General features: G+C 42.3%; 1 protein-coding gene across 1 annotated transcript in view; it reads left to right on the top strand.

Moving 5' to 3' along the window:
* The first annotated feature begins 1345 nt into the window (after nucleotides 1-1345).
* JAM3 (junctional adhesion molecule 3) overlaps nucleotides 1346-25254 on the top strand; it is a 67594-nt gene continuing 43685 nt past the window's right edge. Inside the window, exon 1 of the mRNA XM_024557507.3 lies at nucleotides 1346-1474. Coding sequence (XP_024413275.1) covers nucleotides 1396-1474 — 79 coding nt within the window. The 5' untranslated portion in view covers nucleotides 1346-1395. The remainder of the gene's footprint in view (nucleotides 1475-25254) is intronic.

The following is a 25254-nucleotide window of genomic DNA, read 5'->3' on the forward strand; positions in this document are numbered from 1 at the left end:
TGGATGGGTGAAAAAGGTGGAGGGATGAAGAAGTACAAATTGGTAGTTACAGAATAGTCATGGGGCTGTAAGTACAGCATAGGGCATAGAGTAGCCAAAGAACATACATGCAGGACCCATGGACATGGATAATGGTGTGGGTATTGCCTAAGATAGTGGTGGGTGCTGGGTGGAGAGGGACAAAGGGGGAGAATTTGGGACAGCTGTAATAGCATAAAAAGTCAAATATAATTAAAATAAATAAAAACAATCCTTAGTGACCAAATAAAAAGATTTATAAAGAAAATTATATAATCATTGCATTTGAAACATGAATTTGGCAACAACCTCAATCTATTTGATGTTTCTTGATATTTGTATATATTATAAATTGAAATATAATATATATAACTTAGTATATATGTAAATTATATACACACTGTTCTACTTTGTAAAAACCAAAAACACCAAAATAAATTTAGGGTGGCTGTATGAAAAATTGAAGTCCTTTAGTTATATATTAAAACATAGTTGTTGGAAATTAATACACTTTACTAATCACTATGTTCAGATTCTGTTTTTACTCTTATTTCCTGGAACATTAGACATGTACTTTCTATATTAGATATAATACAAGCTATTTCAAAATTTTCCATAGTATTAAATGACACTAAAAACCACCTGCATCCTTAAGTCCAATTTTCAGTACACTTTATCCTTCTCTTCATCTTGTCTTCTTGTCCTCATAAGCTTCTGCTGCATTTTCCTCCCTGGCCTTATCCTTGTCCTACATTCAGAAACCAAGTAACAAAATGGTTCCTTCAGTTAGGCAAATAATTAGGCTGGTTTTCTGCAGAAGAAACTATAGGTATATCAACAGTTTTGACCTACCATGGAAACAAATTTTGCTTGTTTTAGAAAGATGTCACTTCTATGTACTATAAAATGCATGTGTTGGCTATGTTTTATATTCACTTTGGAGCTTTTTTCTTTTATCAAATTTGGAATTGGGGCCTCAGAAAAGGTGCAGGCAATAATGCTTCCAAGATAACTGTGCTGCATCCTTATTGGTAAAATGAGAAACACTTCACTTTACAGTTTTTAATTGTGTGTTCCTTCTCTGATCTGTAGTGATGCATTCATTCTATAGCTATGGAAATTTACCCCACCTAACTCTTGAACACACTCCTCCCACTCAATTCATTGAAACAGACGCTATGGGCCCAGGTCCAGGGCATCCCTGCATCCAGTATAACCAGACTTCAGCTTCCTTTGTCACCATGGTGACTGCTCCGCGGGGGCCTGGTGGTCGCTATGGTAACAAGGGGCGGGTAGCAGGGGCTCCGCAGGCTGGGCGCATGCGCACGGGGAAGCCTAGTTGCTCCGCAAACCCGCTGTCCCTGAGCTTCCCGAGACATGGCGCTGAGGCTGCGGCGCCGGGGATTCCAGCTCTGCGTCCGGCTGCCCGACTTCTTCCTGATGCTGCTTTTCAAGGGTGAGTGTGAGTGTCCACCTTTGGGAGGCAGGAGTCTGGGGGCGACAGGAGCAGAGCGGGCCCGCGGCATCTGGATCCCGTCCAGGCGGGAATAGCGGTCCCAGCGTCCGGGGCTGCGGGGACTCCTGGGCTCCGGTGACTCCTGGGCTCCGGTGCTTCGGGTTCTCGGCCGCAAGAGCGCTCGTGTCCGGGGAGAGGATTCGGATCCGGGCCTGGAGGTGGGGCCCGGGCGGGTAGGCATGGGGTGCGGGGGCCCGTGGGGTCCCGGGCAGCCCGTTGCGGGTGGTGGACTCGACCCGGGCAGTTGGCACGGCTTCTGGAAAGACAGTGGCCGCCTGGGCGTGGGCGCGGGAAATTGCTGGAAGACCCTGGAGCGAGTGGAGTGCGTGGAAGTGGGTAGTGAGCGGCTTTCTGAAGGGTCAGCAGATGCACAACTCCGTCGCCTGTCCGCCTTCTTAGTCACGCTCTCTGGGGATTACTTGTCCCTTGCTGTAAACAAAGGGACTCAATTTGGCAAACCTAACTTTCCTTTCATGTAAATAAAATGCCACAGATCTCAGTCAAGTACTTTTTGCTGGTCTCCAATTCTATCCGGAGACCCCGCAGGCCCTTACCCTGGGCTTTAGCATCTGGGCCATTTTGATCAGGACACACCGATAAACTCGGGAGTTTTGATTTGTCTTTTCCACTGTCTGAAATTGCCTTTGGCTTCATGTATCCCGGGACGTTTGGACAGAAAGACTAAAATAGCTTCTGATTACTGAGCACATACTGTATACTGGGCACTTTGAACAATATCTTATTTAGTGTTTACAGCAACTCTGTGAGGTGGGTTTTACTAACCCATTTTCACGTAAGAAAACTGAGACCTAAACGAAGGCTCTTTTCAAAGGCTGCATTCCAGGTAAGGAGTGAAGACTCCAACCCACGTCCGTGTAAAGCAGGACACTACACTTTTCCTTTCCCACAGCCGTTCCGTTCCTAGGTCATTTTATTGTTTGCCTTGTTCGCCATTGCCATCCCATGATGTTTTCCAGAATATACAGATTAAGACACGAAGTGACCGTTCGCGAGTGGGGTGGAAGGACGGGGAGAACAAAGCACTCCCTGTGTTTGATGGCCGCCCGGTGGGGTGTTGGTAATGATGGCAGCCAGAAGTGTGGCTGTGGGACGGAAGCTGAAAACAGGGCCTGGGGTGGAGGGTGCGTTTCAGGGTTTGAGTATTGATGATGTACCTTGCCTGAAAGTGATTTCCAGAAACATAGTGGTTGAGTGACATAAATGCCCAAAGGCTAGCCAGGGGACAAGGGTGTCAGGAATGTCCAGCCCCCGCTGTGTTGGTCACACTGACACTGTTCTATTCACAGGCTGGAACAACTCCCTATTGTTGCCGAGGTCTGTTCACATGAACGGCTGCAGTTTTTATTTCAGGAACATTTGGCAATTTATTTCAGGAATGAGGTTCTGTGGTGCTTGGTGGTTTGTTAACAAAACGAGATGCTGAGGACTTCACGTACCCTCTCATTTAGCTCTCCTGGAGGAGCTCGTCGTGTGGCTTCCTTGACATTTAGGGCTGAGGTTTACCTGGAGTGCACAGGAGAAAGAATCAAATTTTGCAAAATAGGACCAATGACAAAGAATCAAGGTGGTAGGAAGTATTAATTCACTCTGAAGGGACACAGTTATCTTTTTTAGCAGGGAGTCCTGTTCTCATTATTTTGTTTAGACTCTAAATATACTTGGAATAGCTTGAAACTTTATTCTTCCACAGGTCACAGCAGCAGTGTCTTTTTTATTTTTACAATTACTCTTTTTTAAGAAGATTTAAAATTTATTTTAAATTTGTTTATTATTTTTAATAAAAAGTTTGTATTTATTTTAGAAAGCAGAGAAGGGAGGGAGAAGGAGAGGGAGAGAAACATCAGTGTGAGAGAGAAACATCAATTGGTTTCCTCTAGTATGCTCCCCAGCTGGGGACCAAAAGGCACACCTCAGGCATGTGCCCTGATGGGGGCATCCAGCTGGTGACCGTTCACTTCGTGGGGCAATGCCCAAGCAACTGAGCCACATGGGTCAGGGCCTGATTACTCTAATTGCTTTTGCTTTTCAGTATTTTCATTTGACAAATGTCGGTTCCCAATATAATACAAACATTCTTTATTAGTTACCCTTTGCCAGGCCCTGTGATAGGAATTTAACATGTCTTCATTTAATATCCATAATCACTAAGAGGTGGTTACTATTATTTTTCCCATTTTGTAGACAAAGAAACAAGTACAGAGAGATTCAGTAACTTGCTGAGAGTGATTTAATCTGGAAATCTTCAACCATTCGTGGTAATCCAATTTTTGGGTATTTGTATTATTCCATTTGACAGAGGGGTTCTTATTATGCATCAGTTTACCAAATTATCAAATGTTCAAAGCTATGTGGTTTGTATCTAAAATACTCTTTTGTTGAATTGGTGACAGGTGCAATTCAGGTTTACAAATGTTATGTCCCTGTTATATCCCCTGTTGTTTTTAAATGACTGTTACTGTTGGGCTTCTGAATCTTTTGATGTTCTGGAGAGAAGTGAGAATTAGAGTGTTCATTGAGAATTAAAACAGCAAGAAACAGTTTGTATTCTTGGGATAAGACAGTGTGCTAAAGCCTAACAAAGTCTGAAAATCAAAGTTTCCAGGACATTCTTTTGAAAACCAAATCCTCAGTTTTCTGTTTGCATTTGTTTGGACTTTTGAAACATTTGAAAAAATAACCTATTCTTTTATGTTGTTTTAATTCCTTTAAGTGATCTGACAGATACAGCCGTGATTGGAATGTATGTGTATTTTCAGAAGAGCAAGGGACACCTGCCTGAAGCATGCAGTGCCTGAAGTCAGCTGTTCACTCTCAGGCAACTTGTTGATTGGCATTTGTTCTTCCGTGCTTCAGGCTGGGGGACTGAATGGATAGCTATTAGAAACACTTAGTCATAAGAAATTGCAGTATTACATCCTGGTAGAATTACCATACACCCAACTTCTAAGCTGTCTGCAACTTGCTCTGGAGACAGCCCAGTAGGGTGGGCTTAAATCGATTCTTTTGGAGGAAACTAGATGTGTATTAAGCACACTTTCTGAAATGCCCAAATAATGTTACTGAAGAAGCTATGGATTTAGTACATCCAACTAGCAGCTGTTAGAGATGTGATATTAGCAAATTCCTTCTCTATAAATTCTTTGAATTTTTTCAGAGCACAAGTGGGGTGAAAGAAAGGGAAGTATGTGTGTGAATGGAGTTCGGGTATATGGAGTCTGCTGAATAATACCCCAGTCAAGAAGTTGGATTCTCTCTCTCTTGTTTTAAAAGATTTTATTTATTTCCTTTTAGAGAGAGGGGAAGGGAGGGAGAGAAACATCAGTGTGAGAGAGCCATCGATCAGTTGCCTCCGTCATGCTCCCAACCGGGGACCTGGCCTGCAACCCCGGCATGTGCCGGGACTGTGAATCAAACCGAAGACCTTTTGCTTTGCAGGCCGGCAGCCAGGACAGATTCTCTTTTCTAAGATATGTTTGTAATCAGATGGTGTGAATGGTGCTGTTAGGGCTGAATGCAGATTCCAAATCTTCTGTAACCACCCTCTGAACGCTAACATATGGAAATAGCTTCACTGGAGTTTAGAGATGTGAGGGAAAGTTTCAGCAAGCACGTTCTGTTACGCTTTGTTTAGCAAGGGCAGTCTCCACGATGGAACTGTGCATTGATATCTAAACCCTTAATTTGCTGCTTCTGCCGCTTGTCATTTTTTCACTCAGCTTCCTGAGAATTAGTACTTGTTTGTGATGTCAAGGAATGCTGTAGTATTCTGTGCTGGTGTGTTTTCTTTGTTTTTCAGTTGTATCTGTTACGTGTTATATATTTCTCATGAGTAGTTAATACGTATAGCAGGAGTTTCAGTGCCGGTTGTGTAGAAGCAGCAAAGTTTTTAATAAATTAGGACTACGCAAACATTTTTTTTATATTGCCTTTCATTTTTAGAGTATCCCATGGCTTCTGTGGTTCAGCCTTCTTTCTGCAAATTGTTGCCAAAATCAAAATCTGCCATCTCCCTGCTCTCTGCTTTGCCTAACTTAACCTCAGCTCACAGTGACTTCCTGTCTGTAAATAAGCACAGCTCTTAGTCTGCAGTTCGGTTCTGCACAGCGGATACTTACTGAGTACCTATCACGTGCCAGGCAGGCACTGTTGTTTATGCTTGGGGTGCAAAATGAATAAAGCATCTCCAGTCCTTGAAGAGCCAGGATGAGTGCATTCTGAATTACGTTGGGCTTCCGTTGTTGGGTGTAAATGCATTTTATCTTCTCAGCGATATTAAACATTTGTTGAGAACAGAGGCTGAATTTAATTTCCTTTGTATCTTGTCAGAGGTGATTATAGTAAATACTCTCTTTGTCACTTGAAACTCAGTTAACATTTCTTAAACACTGCCTGTGTGTGTAGGCATTTTTAATGTATCTTATCTTAGTTCCTGTGGCCCAGAAACTTTTGGAAATGCTTAGTTTTTAACTACATTAGTGTTGGTGGAAGAAAAATAATGGGACATATTTCTTGACTTTGTTTAATTTAAAAATCTTTCTACCATTAACTCTATGCAGGTATACAAGGTTAAACAGAAGAAGAACATGGGGAAATGCTGATGATATAATTTAAGTGGCACAGGCTCCAGGTATGATTAGTGTATACCAGATAGCTGCAGTTACACAAAACATGTAATGCCTAGGGGTGAAAGCCTGGAAAAACGAATAAAAATCTTGATAGGAGCTATTTTTGAGTGGTACATTTTATGGCTGATGGTTTTCTGCTTCTGTCTGTTTTTCTGACTGATTCTTGTCTTTTTTTGAAGTTTTCTTTCATGAGGATTAAAAAAATTGGTTTTTAAAGGATTTTATTTATTTTTAGAGAGCAGAAGGGAGGAAGAAAGGGAGAGAAACATCAATGTGCGGTTGCCTCTTGTGCGCCCCCTACTGGGGCCCAGGCCCGCAACCCAGGGATGTGCCCTGACTGGGAATCAGACGGAGGATCTTTGGTTCCCAGGCCTGCACCCAACCACTCACTGAGCCACACCAGCCAGGGCAGATAGTGGACTTTTAAATTTGATGCTAGTAAGGGTTTTCTTTTAAAATGGGAAAACTTTGTTTAATTTAATGTGATAGCACGTGGATTGTGCCTTTCTCTAGCTCCTTAATGTCCGTCAGAGTGGATGAAGGGAGTGCTGATTTGAAGTTCAGCTGTTTGCTTATGCAGTCCTAGCGACCCATTCGAGAGATTTGCGGTCACTGGTTTTGAGTGGGGAGCCAGCTGTGGCATCCTCAGCAAGTGGCTAACTGGAAAACTGAAAGGGCTGATGAGGGTATCTGCCTCCTCCTACCCTGTCACCCCTCTCCCCCCAACACGCACGCTTTTTTTGAACAAATAATCTGAGTAGTGGCTTTGGTCTGGCCGTTTAGAGTCAGCCAGCATTTATTGAACGCCTGCTTTGTGTAGCTGGGCAACTCCTGGAGGGCCTGGTCTTCATTTAGGGTGAGAGGAATACCGGATCCAATTGACCTCCTTGGAAAGTAGATGCTGAAAGATGTTTCCTGAAGTGCGCTGTCAGCTGATGCACCCTTATCACTTCTTCCTGCCCGCCTCAGGCTTCCTTGTTGGATATCTTCCTGTAAGGAAAGTACTTAATATCTTCAGAATGAGGTACAGCTGTCTGGAAGACCTCTGAGCAAAGAATGCAGCAAATCCTAAAACAGCTGCCTTTCCTTTCCTTTCCTTTCCTTCCTTCCTCTCCTTTTCGGTCCTTGCCATGTTTTTCCCTCTAAAGTATCTCTATCGGGGTGCTGGACCTTAATCAGTGAATCCCTGTGTGTTTGGCAATCTCTGTTTTCGTGGCAGTAAAGCTTTCTGTGGGTGACATAGGGAGATGTAAGATGAGGTCTTTCCTGTAGCAGAAGGAACATACAGTTTAGAATGCTGACCAACAGTAGCACTTAGTAGGTGTTTTCTGTATTTAGAAGGGAGCGCACTTGCTGTAGGCTGGCCTGGGGGAAGAGAATTCAAGGAGTGGAGTTTTAGGGTAATTTTGATTTACATAGTGTACATTTGGGGGAATGGAGGTGTTGAGGGCCAATTAAGTGAGGAAATAATATGAGCAAAGGTGTGGAGTTGGGAATACATACGTATGTTGTATTTTGGGACCAATGAGTTATTATAATGATAAAAATATTTACAGCTGCCATTTATTGAAAACCATGTGTCAGGCATTGTGCTGATAGGTTTACCTGGGCTGTCTTCATTGATCTCATTGATACTGATTGATTCTGTCCTGACTACTGGGAGCTGGCTGAGGGCAGAGAACAGGAGGGGCCGCTGGGGAAGAGAGAGGTAGGCCATGGGAATGGGACCTGGGAGCCACTTCTGCACGAAGCCATGCTCCTCGGGGGCAAGGCGGAGGTTCGAGTATGGTGGACGTGGCATGCCACCGATTAAAGAATGCCTTTGCAAACCACCCAGGGCCGTGGTGAGGACATTGAGCTCCCCAGTGCAGTGCTGGGTCCTGCAAGCATGAGGCCACCTTGTTGGGTAACCAGGCTCTTGCCTTGTGGACAGTTTGCCCCAGTGTGGACAGGTCCTGCTTCCGACTGCAGATGCCCCACCCCTTCCACTGATGCCCTGCAGGTTCCAGGGTCCCTTTACGCAGGACTTTGGTCCTGCCATTGCCTGTGGGCAACTTGCTGCATGTAGGGAGTAGGGTGGGGTGTGGCGTGGAGCTGATGGAGCGCCAGGGAGGTCCTCTCCAGCAGGAGGAGGTTCTTACACTGACCACACAAGGTTAGCAAAATAATTGGATAGAAGAACAAGATTCAATACCACCTTCAGGGTGGGACCAGGGAAAGGCAGGCATATGTGCCATAGGAGTCAAAATTGTGCAGGGGGAGGTGCTGGACCAAAGAGGCCTATCAGTTTAGCCTGGGGAAAGATGGGATTGGTGTGGGAGGTGGACCCACCCAAAGCAGCAAAAGTGTGGGAAGTTAAGTGGTCATTCTGAGAAAGCACATGCCTGCCGCACACCCGAAACAAATACAGTCTCAGGGGAACAAAGAAACACCCCTCTTGCTTGGCTTCTTCTGCTCATCGCTTGCTGCCGGGGACCTGCACTCAGCACCAGCACATGATGGTGCTCTGGCACGTCCTCTCCATGGGCCACATGACTGCTAAGCAATCATGTGGCCCATGGTCTCCAGTAGGGCATCACTCTCTCTCTCTCTCTCCCTCCCCTCTCACCTAGTGAATGACCCGGCTGGTGTGTTTGTGCAACTTTGTGTCCTTAGCTGCCACAAGGCCATAACCTAAGACACTCCACACTCAGCCTCCAGGAGGGAGCCTGAAGCTAGACAGCAGCTGGTAACAAGCTAAGCTACCCGGATGCCTGCTCAGCAGCTGCCTCAGGCTCCAAAGAATGGTACTTTAAAATGGGGCAGGAACTCCACTGCCTTTTGTTTTGTTCTTGCTGAGGACCATGGGGTTTTGTCTGGGTTTTGTGGAAGAGATGAACTTTGAGACAGGGAGTCTCCCTCATTCTCTCAGATTGTCCAGCAACTGAATAAGAACCTCTTTTCTTCCTCACCTGCCCCTGCCTCTCGAGTTTGCCTTGTGTGGCCGCAGGCAGTTGAACCCCGTTTTGTTTGATAACATCAACAGGCAGTTTTTGTAGACTTCATTTTTCAGCTGATGAATCCGAGGCTCAGATAAGTTAACCACCTAGCCCAGGGCCATAGCTAATAAATTGAGAAGTCATATCAAGCATTGAAAGAAACATTAGAGAGTAACTAGATTGTAAAGCACTTTCAGTGCCAGGCTAAGAAATTGGGACCTTATTATGTAGGTTCTAGAAACTTATTTGGCAGTTTGAAGCAGGTAAGTGTTCTGATCAAAATGACTTCAGAAGTATTAATCTGATATTCAGGATGACTGGAGAGAGGGAAGGTCAGTTAGAAAGCTTCTAGAATAGTTCAAGGTCACTTCTTTTAGAATACGTCTCTTGATGTTAATTCATTTTTATTTATGTTTGATTTTATCTTGTTTTTGATACATAATTTTAGGTAGACGGTTATTTTGTCTTACAGCCTGGGCCACGTAACACTGATGCTCCCTAGTTTTCATCATTCCTGTTGCGAAGTCTTGCGGTCTTGCATCAGTCACAGCCTCTTCCTTCCCTAGGTTGCCTGTCTTCTGTCCAGCTACTTTAGAGATCTTTTCTTCTCTCTGGCATTCTGAAATGTTACTACAATGTGACTAGGGTGGATTTCTTTTTAATGATCTACTTGTTAATGTGTTGTGCTTGTGTATTCTCACGTGTTATAGTTCAGATACTGCCTAGCTTCTGTCTTCTTAATTCTTTTCTTCTGGCAGCCCGCGAAGATCTATTCAGTCATTCTATTCTTCCAAGACTGTTAAACTTTCTGTCATAATTTCATATTCTTCTCTCTTTGTGTTGTTCTGGGTTATTTATCCAATATTTAGCTTTGCTTTATAGTTACTTCTTTTTTCAGTATTTATTCTGTCATTTAACCAATGTATAGAGTTTTTAATCAATTATATTGCTCATTTCTAAAAAATTTTACTTGGTTCTTTTTATAATTTGGCCTCTTTTGCTTGCTCATTTTTTTTTCTCCTTACTTTTTAAACATTTCATGTACAACTGTTTTAACATTATGCATCTGATTCTTCAAATATCTGAAGTTCTTGAGGATCCAAATCTAATGTTTGTTGTTTCTTATGACTCCTACTTAGGGTGGTTTGTTTTTTTTACTTGTAAACGGATATTTGGTTGATTTCAATCTGTGCAAATCTGAGCCTGAATCCAGGAAGCTTTTTGTGGGAGAGTGTGCTTCTCCTGGCCGGCCGCCACCTGGGATGGCTTTACCCCTGTCAGGGACCCCAGCATTATTTGGAAATCTCAGGTTCAGCTTCTCTGCCTAACTGCTGGCCAAGGGCGCAGTCTCCTGTGAGTCCAGAGATACATGAAAAACTGTGATGTATGAAGAATCTTATTGTTGGAGTGTAAGGGCCTTTCAGAGAAGCAAATCCACTCCACTGCTGGAAACAGGAAACTCAGCTTTACTTAACTTTTTCACCCTTTTGATTAACATAAGAGTCACATACTTTTCTTTGCCTTTTTTCTTTTTAAATTACCCTTGACACACAGTATTATTGTATATTAGTTTCAGGTGTACAGCATGATGGTTAGATGTATAATTTGCCAAGTGATCCCCCTGATAAGCCCACCGCCTGGCACCATCCAGGTTATTACAGTGCTGTTGGCTGTATTCTCTGCGCTGTACTTCACATCCCGTGACTGCTGTGTAACCGCCCATTCGTACTTTCCTAATCCCTTCATCTTTTTTCACCCCCAGGCCTTCCTCCCATCTGGTAACCGTCAGTTTGTTCTCTGTATCTGTGAATGTGTTTCTGTTTTGTTTGGTCATTTATTTTGTTCTTTAGATCCCACATGTAAGTGAAATCATATGTTATTTGTCTTTCTCTGGCTGACTTATTTCACTTAGCACAATATTCTCTAGGTCCATTATGTTGTTGCCCATGGCAATATTTCATTCTTTTTTATGGCCAAGAAATACTCCATTGTGTTGAATATACGAGGTCTGTCCAGACGGTCTCCAGCCATGTACTATGAAAAATAGAGACATTTGTTGAAGAAGATAAAAGATACCAGAAACATTGTACATAGGACAATGACACCTCAGTCCCCTTCAAAGTAGGCACCTGGGACCTCACACAGGTTTCCCAATCACCGTCAAGCTGCATTGTGATATTTTCCTGAATCTCATTGATGGTCTGACATCTTTTTCCTTTCAAAGGTGATTTTAGTTTTGGGAAAAGTGAGAAGTCACATGGTGCCAAATCTGGGCTGTAGCTGGGCTGATTCACCTGGGTGATGTGATGTTTCACCAAAAAACTCTGCATGAGATGTGATGCATGAGCAGGTACATTGTTGTGATGAAGCTGCCAATCACCAGTTGCCCATAGCTGTGGCCTTCTGAATCATTTGAATACTTTCTGTGGAGGAATGCTCAAGCTTGACACAAAATTAGCTGCAGATTTGTCGATCTACTTGTTCAGTCATTTTGAATGCGATGGCCACACAGTACACGTGCTCACTCACCGGCGTCTACCACCCCCACTGACTAGTACAGTGAAGTCGTCATTGTTCACTCATATGCATTCCAGTCCACTCTCCGTGGCTGCCGGGTTACATTGATGTTGCGGAAACCGTTCTCGTTATATTAAAAACGGGTAGACTTATTCTGGACAGACCTTGTGTATGTACCACATCATCTTTATCTTATCTTCTATTGATGGGCACTTAGGTTTCTTCCATATCTTGGCTCTTGTAAATAACACTCAGTGAGCACAGGGATGCACATATCTTTGAATTAGTGTTTCAGATTTCTTCAGGTAGATTCCCAGAACTGGAGTTACTGGGTCATAAGGTAGTTCTACTTTTGATATTTTTAGTTAATTTGCATTTCTCTGATGATGGATGATGTTGGATACCTTTTCCTATGTCTGTTGGCCATTTGTATGTCCTCTTTGGTCCTCTGCCCATATTTAAAGAGTTGATTTTAGAGAGGGAGGAAGGGTGGGTGGTGGGGAGAGGTCTGTTTTTCATTCAGTGGTTCATTCTCGTGTGTGCTGTGACAGGGTCAAACCGGAAACTTGGCACGTCAGGATGGTACTCCAGCCTACTGAGCTGACTGGCCAAGGCTGCCCCTGTGTTTGTGTTTTGTTTTTTTGTTACGTTGTACGAGTGCTTATACATTTTTGATATTATCCCCTTATCATGTATGTATCAATGTTATCAGTGGTGAATATCCTGTCTCAATTGGTAGGTTGTCTTTTCGCTTTGTTGATGGTTTCCTTTTGCTGTGCAAAAACTGTTTAGTTTGATTTAGACCCAGTTTTTAATTTTTTGTTTTGTTTCCCTTATCCTAGAAGATACATCAGAAAAAAAAATAGTACTAACAGTAATGTCAGAGAGGTTATTACCTATGTTTTCTTCTAGGAGGTTTATGGTTTTGGGTCTTACATTTAGGTGTTTTAATCTATTATTAGTTTATTCTTGTATATGGTGTAAGAAGGTGGTCTAGTTTAATTTTTGTATGTGTATCTGTCCAATTTTCCCAGGACCATATCTAAATAGACTGTCTTTACCACATTGCATGTTCTTGCCTCTTTTGTCATAAATTAATTGACCATGTACACATGGGTTTATTTCAGGGCTCTGTATTCCGTTCCCTTGATCTATGTGTCTTTTTTAAAAAAACTATTCCATTGCCGTTCTATTTTGACTATTTACGATAGCCTTGTGGCACAGTTTGATATGAGGTAGTGTGGTATCTCCCACTTTGTTTTTTCTCAAGATTGCTGTGGTGATTTGGGGTCTTTTGTGTTTCCATATAAATTTTTGAATGATTTGTTCTACTTCTGTGGAAAATGCCATTGGTATTTTGATAAGGATTGTACTGAATCTATATGTTTTGGGGGGTATCATGGACATTTTAATTATGTTAATTCTTCCTCTCCGTGAGCAAGGTATATGCTTCCATGTATTTGTATTTTCTTCAACTTCTTTCTTCAGTGTCTTACATTTTTTTAGTATAATTCTTTACTACTTGGCTAAATTTACTTTTTTGGATGCAATTGTAAGTGGGATTTTCTTAGTTTTTTTCCTGATAGTTTATTATTAGTCTATGAAAAAGCAACCAATTTCTGAATGTTTATTTTGTGTTCTGCTACATTATTGAATTTATTTATCAGGTTCTAATAGTTTTTTGGTGGAATCTTTAGGTTTTTATATACACCACTATGTCATCTGCAAATAGTGACACTTTTACTACTTCCTTTCCAGTTTGAGTGTCTTTAATTCTTTTTCATGTCTGTTTGCTGTGGCTAGGACTTCCAGTACTATGTTTGAATGAAAGTGGTAAAGTGGACATGCTTGTCTCGTTCCTGATTAAGGGAAATGTTCTAGTTTTTCCCCGCTGAAAATGATGTTAGCTATTGGTTTCTCATATAGGGCCTTTATTATGTTGGGGTATGTTTCCTTTACTCCCACTTTGCTGACAGTTTTTAATCAAATGGATGTGGGATTTTGTCAAGTGCATTTTTCTGCATTTATTGATATGATGATACAATTTTTGATTTTCATTTTGTTGATGTGGTGTGTTACATAATTGATTTGAGGATATTAAACCAGCCTTGCATCCCAGGAAAAAATCACATTTGATCATGGTGTATACTCTTTTAAAAGATTGTATTTATTTATTTTTAGAGAGAGGGGAAGAGAAGGAGAGAAATACCGATGTACAAGAGAAACATCGATTGGTTGCCTCTCGCACACCCCAACTGGGGACGTGGGCTGCAACCCAGGCATGTGCCGTAACTGGGAACTGAACTGGTAACTTTTCAGTTTGCAGGACGACACCCAACCCACTGAGCTGCACCAGTCAGGGCCATGGGATATGCTCTTTTAATGCATTGCTGAATTTGGCTTGCTATTATTTTGTTGAGGATTTTTGCATTTGTTTTCATCAAGGATTTTGGTCTATAATTTTGTTTTTTACTGTCTTTGTCTGGTTTTAGAATCACGGTGATGCTGACCTAGTAAAAGGAGCTTGGGGGCCTTTCCTCCTCTTGAATTTTCTGAAATATTTTGATAAGGATAGGTTAATTCTTCTCTGAATATGTCATAAAATTCACCTGTGAAACTATCTGGTTTAGGACTTTCATTTTGTGGGAACTTTTTGATTACTGGGTCAATTTTCTTTATGCAGTGACCCTTTTAGAGAATGCCTGGGTTCCAGTAGCCTCCTTTCTCACACAGATGAGCAGAATCCTTGCTAATTTTCACAGCCTGCAGCTTGTTGTTATGTGGCTCCTCTTACTGGCACTGGTGCTGGGGCTGAGACCCCTGACTGCTCAGTGGGGACCTCTGCAGGTGAGAGATCCGTCCAGATTCTCTCGTGGGTGTGGGGCTGGCCCATTTTGCTTCCACCCTTCCTACCAGTCTGTATATGTGGCTTCTTCTTTATATCCTTACTTATAGGACTTCTGCTCAGCTAGTCTTCAGGTGGTTGTCCTGCTTGATTGTTCCATATCTTAGTTGTAATTTTGATGTGGTCATGGGAGGAGTTGAGTGAAACTTCCACCTACTCCAGCATCTTGATTGGAACCTCCCAAAATGTTGCCTCTTTTCAAACTGAAGGCAAGACGCTCAAGCAGCAAAAGTCTTATGATGTGACTCACTTAATTGCAATACTTGCTTTATGACAGTGGTCTGTAATCGAAGCCACAGTATCTCTGCGGTATGCCTGTACCCCACACATCACATCCAACTTAAACTTCCCTGTAGGACTTACAGAGCAGATTGAGGCTTTCCAAAGTGTCCACTCCATTGGTGCTTACGAAGTGCTGCTCCAGCATTTTTTACGTGCTTAAGGGCCAAGGTAAACAAGGGTTTTTTAAGCTGTATGGTAAGAGCTTTGGAGGTGGTGAGGTGGAAGAGAGTGGGCCATATGTCATTGATAAATGTAGAGGACTTGTCGATTTTTATTTTGGTGTCAGTTTTAAACATATACCACTGCTTTTGATATGGAGTGAAACTCAGAATGAATCCAAGGGAGGCACTGGAGGATTGGGTGGGGAGTGTATTAACAAAGTCGGGTTCTAGTTTCAGCTCTGCTACTTAATATTTATATGATCTAAATGGTTCCAGCACTTCTCTAGGACTCAGCTTTTTGTTCTGGAATAATCTCTCACAACAGTGGTTCCCAGCTCAGGGAGAGACTGCCACACGGGATGTTTGGAAAGGTCTGGAGTCGTCTTTGGCTTTCATAACTCAGGGTGCTGCTGCTGGCATTTTGAGGCCAGGGATGCTGCAAAACATCCTACAGAGCAGAGCAGAGCCCCCCTCAACAAAGGCTTCCATGGCCCAGAATGTCAAGGCTGAGAAACCCCGTCTTATAGCACCCGTCAGCTCTAAAATGTGATACATCTGTATGAGCTGAGCGGAGTAAATATTACCTTTATAGGTAGAAAACGTAACCCAAAAGGATTCAATGACTTGCCAAGACTCTACTGTAAATCAACGGTAAAACCCTTTTCTTCTGATAATCAGTGCAGTTGTTGGGAAGTTGGATTTGGCTTACAAGGGAGCGCCTTTTCCGGAGAAGTCCGGCATCAACAGCCTTTAAGGAAGAAGAAAAAATTTTAAAGGTCTCTTAACTAGCTGGGTGTGTAACAAGAGAGATTCCAAGTTTTTGTTCTCCAGTGGGAGTGTCTTAACTTTTGAACAATGATTAATACTTGAAGACTCTCAAGATTTCAACTAACACTTGGAGTGAATATGAAAATAGTCCATGAGAGAGACAGCTGGGAGGCCAGAGGGTAAGGCCCTAATGTTGCTCTTTGAAGCCCAACATCTGGTTTGTTTCTGTAAACCAGAGGTATTTTACTTGTTGAATGACAGAGTGTTTTTCCTTTCTTTCATACTCTCCCCTACTTTTTCCTTACATGCAAAAGAAAACACGCCCTTCATCTGAGGAGCTCCTACCAGCATCACATGACCTACTGACCCCAGCATATGAAACGTCTGTCACTCCACTTCTCTAAGGGCTTGGGAAAAGGTGATGCTACTCCCAGGTGGAAGCGCCCAATGGGGCTCGGAGACCTCTGTATTCATGTGTCACTTTCTTGTCCTGGACTCATCCATTCTTCATAGCTATTTATCTCCTAAGACGTTTATTTTTAGTGTAAACTCCCTGATTTATATTGGCAGCTCCTTCACTTAAAGATATGCTGGAATTTCCACTTTTTATTATTCAACGTTTGCTAGTTCAGTAACAGAAATTTCCCTCAGGCTTAAGATGTCTAATCTGTTCTACAAATATCACTGAACCACTATTTAATCCAAGTGTCAAAGAGAAAGTTTTCTTTATTCTTGAAACTTAAAACTTGATTTTTGTTTTCTTGGAAAAATTCTGGACACTAGTACTTGGGATAACATATCTTTCCCACATATTAAAAAAGTCAAAAGCTTGCCATCTCATCAAAATAAACCATGAGGGAAGCTTGAATATGAGAAAGTTCCTCTTTGTTAGGGTTATAACCTAAAGTTTTGGAGAGCCAGAAGACTAATGAAACTCTAGAACCCAGAGGGAATAAAGCAATGTAGAGAATGATAGTATTTTGTTTGAAAAACATCTTGTAATTTGCGTTACCACTTTCTCGCATGATCTCATTTGATACATACAACAATTCTGTGAAGTGGATATTACAATCTCATCTCCTAGATTAAAAGGACAGGGTTCAGACGGCTACAGCCTCAAACTCAAAAGCATCAGAGATCGAAGTGGAAACCGTGTCTTTTGACTCTAAACTACCTTAGTATCAAAACTGAGAAGTATACACGTTAGACCGTAGTTTCTCATCTGTCAGGGCTGCAATATGTTTGAACAGGAGTACTTCCAGCCCTCATCTAATGCAGCAAGTGAGCGAAGCCCCTGCTCCTTCTCCCAGACGACAACCAAAGAAGAAACACTGACCCCCCAAAGGGGCACTGTCCTCTCAGCAGTGAATATCTGCCTAGCTCTTCGCCGGAACATTCTGCTGGGCACAAGTAAGGTTTCTGCCCTTCAAGCCACAAGCCACTTGGAGAGTGAAGATACACACCTAGGAGAAGCATTGTCGTTAGTGTGTGAAGTAGGTCAGTTAACATCAGAGAATTAGGTTCAAGAAGAAAGACTGTGATTGGGATGAATCTAAGTTTTGTGGAGCCTGAAGCTGTTCAGGCCTCATTAAGAAAACAAATACAAAATTAGGTACAGAGTGAGTATTTATTAAGAATGAGAACAGAAACACCAGAACATAATAGATTTAAAAAGCTGGCAACACAAATACAACAAAATCTAGAAAAATAACAGTATGTTTATAAGGCCCTTAGTACTCTATAATCTTTCCTACATGTTTTAGTATTTTCGATCACCTCATCATATGCCCGTGATTTTGAAATACTGTCTGTGGAAATAACAGACCCATTAAGACTTTCCTGTGGCATGGTTAATAACAAATTTTAATATTAATAGTTTAGGAAAGTTTCTCTTCACTTCATATTTTACTATTCATTATTGGTAACATAGGAAAATGAAATATTCATTATTGGCAAATTATGCAAAGTGTTAAGGATTGTTGCTAAATTTGGCCAAAGCTCTATCTGAAATTTCCTTCACATTTAAGCTGTAGGATTTCAGGGCATTTCAAGTTTTCTTGTAGTGACTAATCTTATACTTTATAACACAAAAAACCCGTCATTACCCACTGTTTTAGCCCCCCCCCCCCCATTATAGTAGCATTATAGGGGCTTCAAAGTGACGTGCACGGTGGGTCCTACCACGTCCCGTCACAACCCTTGTGAGTCATATGGCACGGTAGGGTGTCCTCAGAAGCCATTCCTGCACCAGGATGGCCAGCAGTAACAACTGCTGTCCATAGCAGTGTCCTGGACCACACAATCAATCCCGCTGAACCAGAACTGAGTGTGTTCGCAGATCAACTCTCCGGGGCCAGGCAGAAATGCCCGTGGCCATCGCAGCGCTCCCCGACGTGCGAAGTATGACAGAGAAGATTACAGTTGTAACTGATTGTAGCTAAGGCATCTAGTAACTGTGAAATTTGAGGCTACATCGAGAGACTGAAATCCGGGGCATTTGGAAGGGGGTCCCTTTGTAAATGAGGAGTCCAGAAGCTTAAGCTTGATAAGCGTCACTTTAAATTTGCCTCTGAGTTACAGATGAAATGAATGGTAGTCAAGCAGTCATGGAAGGAGCAGCAGTAGCAACAGTTAGTAGTTACAGTAAATCTCTTCCGCTTGTTAATGAAAAATGAAGCCAACATTGAGACCTTATTATTATGCCAGGTCCTCTGTTACGTACCTTATATGAATTATGTAATTAATTTTATTAGTGTTATTTTTGTTATCATTTGTTTAAATACTTTCTAGGAGCTGTATATGTAGTCACTAGTTTATAAAACAACCTCCCAAAGTTATACATTATTACTACTCTGTAGAAAAGGACACTGCCTTTGACAAGTCACATAGCAGAGTTCGGTTCAAACCTCAGTCTAGCTTGTGCTTCTCTGATAAATAGGAGTTCAGTTGAGGAAGAGATCACTCCATGCTGGAGATTTTAAAAGGGCTTTACAGAGAAGCACATCAGGCTGGATATTAGGTAATGTGCAGGAATGAGTAGGAAGAGGATGTTCTTTCTTTGGGGTGCATAGGCCATGGTAATAAAAAGGAAATGACAATAAACAAGGATTATTCAGAAGACAGTGATGAAACAATTCTTCACCAAAAATCATGCTCCAAATCTTGATTTCTTTTTCTTTTCTGTCATTTTAGATTTTATTTATTTATTTTTAGAGAGGGGAAGGGAGGGAGAAAGAGAGGAGAGAAACATTAATGTGTGGTTGCCTGTCACGCACCCGCTACTGGGGGGACCTGGCCCACAGTCCAGGCTTGTGCCCTGACTGGGAATCAAACCAACGGCCCTTTAGTTTGCAGGCCGGTGCTCAGTCCATTGAGCCTCACCAACCAGGACTTAATTTCTTAATAAAAAATGAATCAATGAAAGTCTTAGGATTAATTTTCTCCTTAGTACATAGCTATAATCTTACAAAGGAAAAGGAGAAAGAAGCATTTGTCTAAAATCCAACTCCCCTGTAGTGGATGTGGACAGGCCAAGAAGTGCCTCCTCTCTGCAGTCCAGCAACCCAACACAGCGGTTTTTTCCCTTGAAGACAAGATGGGGGTTTCCACTGGAAACTAGGGCTTCACAACAAGCACATCACGTTATTATTCCACTACAGATGAGGTACAGAGAAGGGTAAGTCATGAGGCATATCTTGAAGCCCCTAACCCCAGCTCAGTTTTCTTCCTCAAGGTTTCATTAGAAGTGGCTTTTAGAAATGTGAGCTGGAAGGTGCTGCCCACACATAAGAACAGAAGCAACCAAAGTTTTAACAGATTTTATTTCCTCTACACGTAGAAGATGTGCTTGACTAGAAGAGCACAGGAAGTAAAACCCGTGAGCTTACAAGAACCAAACACAAAAATGTACTTCTCCCTGAAAAAGTTACCTAGAGTTAACAAGATTATGTGCCTTCTCGAGGGTGGTTATTTCAACGGTGTGTTAACATAGATGCACTGAACCAGTAGACAGGGCTTGCTTAAGGCAAAGGTAAATCCTTTACTAAAAAGTTATACGACATCAAAATTACAACTAAACAACAGAATAGCCATCATTCAGAACCGTCGGAAATTGAGCTGAGTGGAAGTCTCACAGCTACGCAATTAAAGAAGAAAACATCATGACTGGTATCAACAAATCTATCGGCAATTGAATCTAAAAAAAATAAACAAGCAGAACAGCAATGGAATCATAGACACAGAGAACATTTTGATGGTTGGCAGATGGGAGGGGTTTGGGAGGGGTGGGTGAAAAGGTGGAGGGACTGAGAAGTACAAATAGGTAGTTACCGAATAGTCGTGGGGATGTACGGACAGCACAGGGAATGGAGTAGCCAAAGAACATACATGCAGGCCCCATGGACATGGACAGCAGTGTGGGGGTTGCCTGAGGGAGTGGGCGGGATGCCCTGTGTGGAGGGGGACAGAGAGGAAGAATTTTGGACAGCTATAATAACATAAACAGCAAAATACAATTTTAAATAAAGTTACCTGATTGAACACACGCTGAGAAATAGTTAGTTGTAATTTACAAACAGTGTGTGGGATATTAGCCACACAGTAATAGAACAAAGAATTTGTTCTGGCTCCAGTGAAATCCAAATCTCACATCCAATGTCAAAAAACCATTTTTACACCTGTTTTTCATCACTGTTACTTAAATTAAACGAAAGGGGAGAGAGTGTTCCAGAGAAAAAGATGCAGATGAGAGGCCTGGTATACATGGACACCAGAGTAGATGGAAGAGGAGTTTCTGCAATAATTTTGTATCGGTGTTTCCTTCTGTTTCTCCTGCAGTTTAGCTGCACGCCTCCCGGAGCTCTACTAACGTGACGACACAGTGTGAAAATGATGGAGTTAAGCGTCTCTAAAATCACACACATACTTTGTTTACCATTTAAACCGAGGTCTTCACTCTCTGACTCACCTGCCGAGTAATTTAAAGTAGAAATGTATTTGACTAATAGTTATCATCCAAAAAATAGTGTGACAGAAAAATCAGGATTATTAATGACAGAATTACTGAGAAATTCAGAGAATACTCCTTTTCTTTACCTCTCCTGAACTCTGTATGCAGTTAGCATCTACCTCAGCAAACATTCATTCTAAGGATGTTCTCCCCACAGGGACCCTGGGCTCCAGAGCAGGTTTCTCCATCCAAGATGCATGAATGGTCCTCTGGGCATTTGTAAACCCCAAACAAAGTATATAAAATGTTTCATATGTGTACATGAAAGTACATTTTTGGAGAATAGTGTTCATACTTTTCATCACTTCCTGTACCTGGTCCATTAAAAACACTTAAATATTTGTTCTTACGAATGCCTGCTCTAGAGATTCACAGCAAGGTTCTAGATCCATTCCGTATTACCAGTAGACTTCAAAGCTAGACCAAATAAGGTTAAAGTGAAAATTTTCTACCTGATACTAAGAAATCAGATCAAATTAAGAATACCAACCAAACCAAATAGCTGTTTATTTTTCTTCATAGTAAACAAATACAGAAACTCTTAAACACTAGAGCTAGTAATTACAGTATTAGCAGAATAAAAAAAACCCAGAATAGTCCTGGCCGCGTGGCTCAGTTGAGTATTGTCCCGTACACCAGAAGGTTGCGGGTTCACTTCCCGGTCAGGGCACATACCTAGGCTGTGGGTTCGATCCCCATGATGGATGTTTTTACTTCAATATTTCTCTTTCCCTTCCTACCTCTCCCTCCAAAGTCAATAAGCATGTCCTCAGGTGAGGATTAAAAAAAACCCAGAGAAACCTGAGGCTCTGAAAGATCAACTTTCCCAACCTCTTAGAGTGGAAAAGTTTCAAACCAAGTTTTCCTGGCTCTAAAACACTTCTAAACATTCAGAATGGGAATAGATTTCTGTAAACTAGGTTTTCCAAACCTTCAAATTAACAAGTACACCAATTCAGATAGTCAAAAATTCTCTTATATGTCCATGAAAACAATTCTGTAGATCTGAAACTCACACAGCTAAAGTGAGTTATCACATTGGAGGAAAGAACTGTGGATGTTTTGGTGAGAATGTGAGAGAAGTGGTATTTAAATTACTTTGAAGTGATTTGAATTAAAACCAATATTACTTCACCAAGGTCCAAAAATGAATCACACGCAAAGCTGGGAAATGAATTGGAATGGCTGCATCGATGATGCTGTGCTCCTTCCTTCAGCCTGAAATGTACCCGAAAGGCTGCAGACGGTGCCTTCCTGAGATAGAGTAGTTGGTTCCTCCTCACAGTACCTGTGCTGAGCTTGTAGAAAGGAGGATCTCAGATTCAGATTTCTTCTGGAAAGCTCAAGATTACCTTTATATTTTGCCTCTGAATGTCTTCTTCTATATTAATTAGTAGGAGGGTAACCAGCTGCTGTTTCAGGTGCCTGGCTAGTATAGAAAAGTTGTTAATTCTCAAAATTTCAGATGCTGTATCTTGAAGGATAGATGATTGCTTCTCAGATAATTGTTCCAAGAACAGATGTTATGTTTGTACAATAGGGATAGATGTTGAAATCATGTAACCCTGCCCTGGCTGGTGTGGCTCAGTGGGTTGAGTGGGCCTGTGGACCAAAGGGCTGCCAGTTCGATTCCCAGTCAGGGCACATACCTGGTTGCAGGCCAGGTCCCCAGTAGGGGAGGCAGCTACACATTGATGTTTCTCTTCCTCTTTCTCCCTCCTTTCCCCTCTCTCTAAAAATAAATAAATAAAAAAATTTAAAAATCATGTAGCCCATCCTGAAAGCAGTGATGTTTACCAAGAGTCATACAGCCCTTCCCCTCAAGCCTATCAGGAACTTTGTGGGGGTAAGTGTGCTCTATGAAAATGTAGCCAATATTTTCATTTTATTTTATATTTGTAAAATGCAAACAAAAGTATAACCTTCATAAAATGAACATACAAAGAAAGATGTGTGGTCTCATAAGCAGAATCATTTCTCTGACAGCTGCGAAATAAAGCCTTATATCTATTGAAATCTTTAAATTACTGCAGTGTTGAAAACCTCAGATGCTGAGCTTTGAAGGTGCTTTTTTGAAAAAATCAATTGAAGTCTTTGCACTTAGATATAATTGTATTGTTACATAATATTATTCTGAACATGTACAAATTAAAAATATGAAAGGGCTCAAAGACCTAAGGTCAGGGGTTTGCAGACTAGGACAAACTGTAGAATGAGTCATTAGACATTTAGTATAATTGTTTGCCATGGTTATGTTAACTTTCTATTTTTCCATTTCTCCTTCTAAGTGCATATGAAATATGTTAAGCAAAAGTACTGATCAGCTAAGATTCATATAGGTTTCATTTCTTTTTTTCACTGTGCATGGTATTCCAAGTGGTATTTTCTTCTAGAAATGTGGTGGAACTAACAGCTAGAGACTGTGGATTGGCCTAGTACTGAAGGGAAGTTAAGAGTAGTCCTTTGAGTTTTAGCTTTGGTAGTAGAGTAGAGGGGCAAAAAGGAGTTTTAACTCAGGGTTTATGGCAGACTGAGTCTGGGGTTACAGTGTATCCTGCACATAAAAGCATGTATTGAGCCTCCTGTCAAGATGGCGGAGTAGGTGTATGCTTGCTTGCCTCCTCTTACAACCACATCAGAATTACAGGTACACTACCGGACAACCATTGAGAACTTCCTCAAGTCTAGCTGTTGTGTGATTAAGGATGTTCAGAAGCCATGTTGAGATAAGTAGGAGGGACAGAAACTCTAAATGGGCGGGTCCCCTGTCCACATGTGGCAGTTAAAAATCAGGAGGGATGTCTCAGCTGTGGCGGTCCCCCCTTAGGAGGTAAGGGTCCACACCCTACACCGGGCGCCCTACACCAGGTTTCCAGTGCTGGGAAGAGAAGTCCCTGTAACTTCTGGCTGTGAAAACTAGTGGGGATGGTGGCTGAGTAAGACTCAGGGCTTCTGGAGTCCCAGACATTTCTTCTAATGAGCCCAAGAATGGACTTACTGGCTGGTGGACTCACTCGGTCTGAGCTCCAGCACTGGGGCAGCAGCTCCAAAAGTGCCAGGGACATGTGTGGGGCGGGAGGGGGGACTGAATTGTCTGTCTTTAGGGCCAGAGCCTGAAGGGAAACTTTCTGCAGACAGAAGTGCAGGCAAAAGCCATTATTACTTTGTCAAGCCCCCCCCCCCGCCCCCACACCAACCTGCAGGTGCAGACAGGCGTCCTATGTGACTGTCCATCAACCTAACACCATTTTCCCCAGCCTGGTGATTCCTTGAGACCGTGCCCCTCTCAACTTCGGGACCCACACAAACCATTTCCAGTGACTTTTCCATACAAATGGCTTGTGTTGGTACATGCTTTGGAATTTCCTAAAATTTTTCAGAAGTTCACAAACCTCAAACAAGCAGCTTCTGGCATTGGGGTGCCATATACTTCTTGCAAAACAGCCCCAAACCAGGCACTAGCAGCAGCATAGCCTCTCCCAGGCACCTCCAAGCCCAACACAAGTAGTAGCCATCCGCAGGTCATTTTATAGCTCATACCCAGTGGCCCCAGGCAGGGCAAAGACAGCAGCAGGGTCTGCACCAGAGCCCTTCACAAGAGGCCTCAGAACAAACACACTAGGTGGCCAGCTTCAGACCACACCAGGGCACCATTACCACCTCCACCAACGACACACCCAGATGGCATATGTGGCTGGTACCAGGGTCTCACTTAAGCACATCCAGCTCCCTAGGGTCAGCCCCTGCACGGCAACTCCTCTATGGTAGTCATGGCCAGTCCTCAAGACCAGTCAGCCTAGTGGTCAGTCCGTCTCATTGATATGCCAACAGCCATCAAGGCTCAACTACAACAGGAGGGGACATACAACCTACACAAGAGACACACCCGGGACACCTCAGGTGACCAGGAAGACTGCCACTGGGCCCCATAGAGCACCTAGTTCAGAAGACCACTCTACCAAGACTGAGCGGTATTGAAAATCTACCTAACACATATAAACAAACACAGGGAGGCAGCCAAAATGAGACAGAGAAACATGTCACAAATGAAAGAACAGGACAAAACTCCAGTAAAATGGAGACAAGCAATCTACCAGATGCAGAGTTCAAAACACTGGTTATAAGGATGCTCAGTGAACTTAGAGGAAAAATAGACAATCTCAGTGAGAACTCAGAGAGATAGTAAGCATGGAAAAGGACATGGAAAATAGAAGAAGAGTCTCTCAGAAATGAGGAATACAATATCTGAAATGAAGAATACACTGGAAGAAGTCAGCAGCACATTGGATGAAGCAGAGGATTGAATCAGTGATTTGGAAGACAAGGGAGCAGAAAACATCCAATCAGAAGAGCAAAAAGGAAAAAAAATTAGAAAAGGGATAATTTAAGGGACCTTTGGGACATTAAGTGTACCAGCATCTGTATCATAAGGGCACCAGAAAGAGAAGAGAACAA

Source organism: Desmodus rotundus, chromosome 7 (genome assembly GCF_022682495.2).
Source record: "Desmodus rotundus isolate HL8 chromosome 7, HLdesRot8A.1, whole genome shotgun sequence".
Taxonomy (NCBI): domain Eukaryota; kingdom Metazoa; phylum Chordata; class Mammalia; order Chiroptera; family Phyllostomidae; genus Desmodus; species Desmodus rotundus.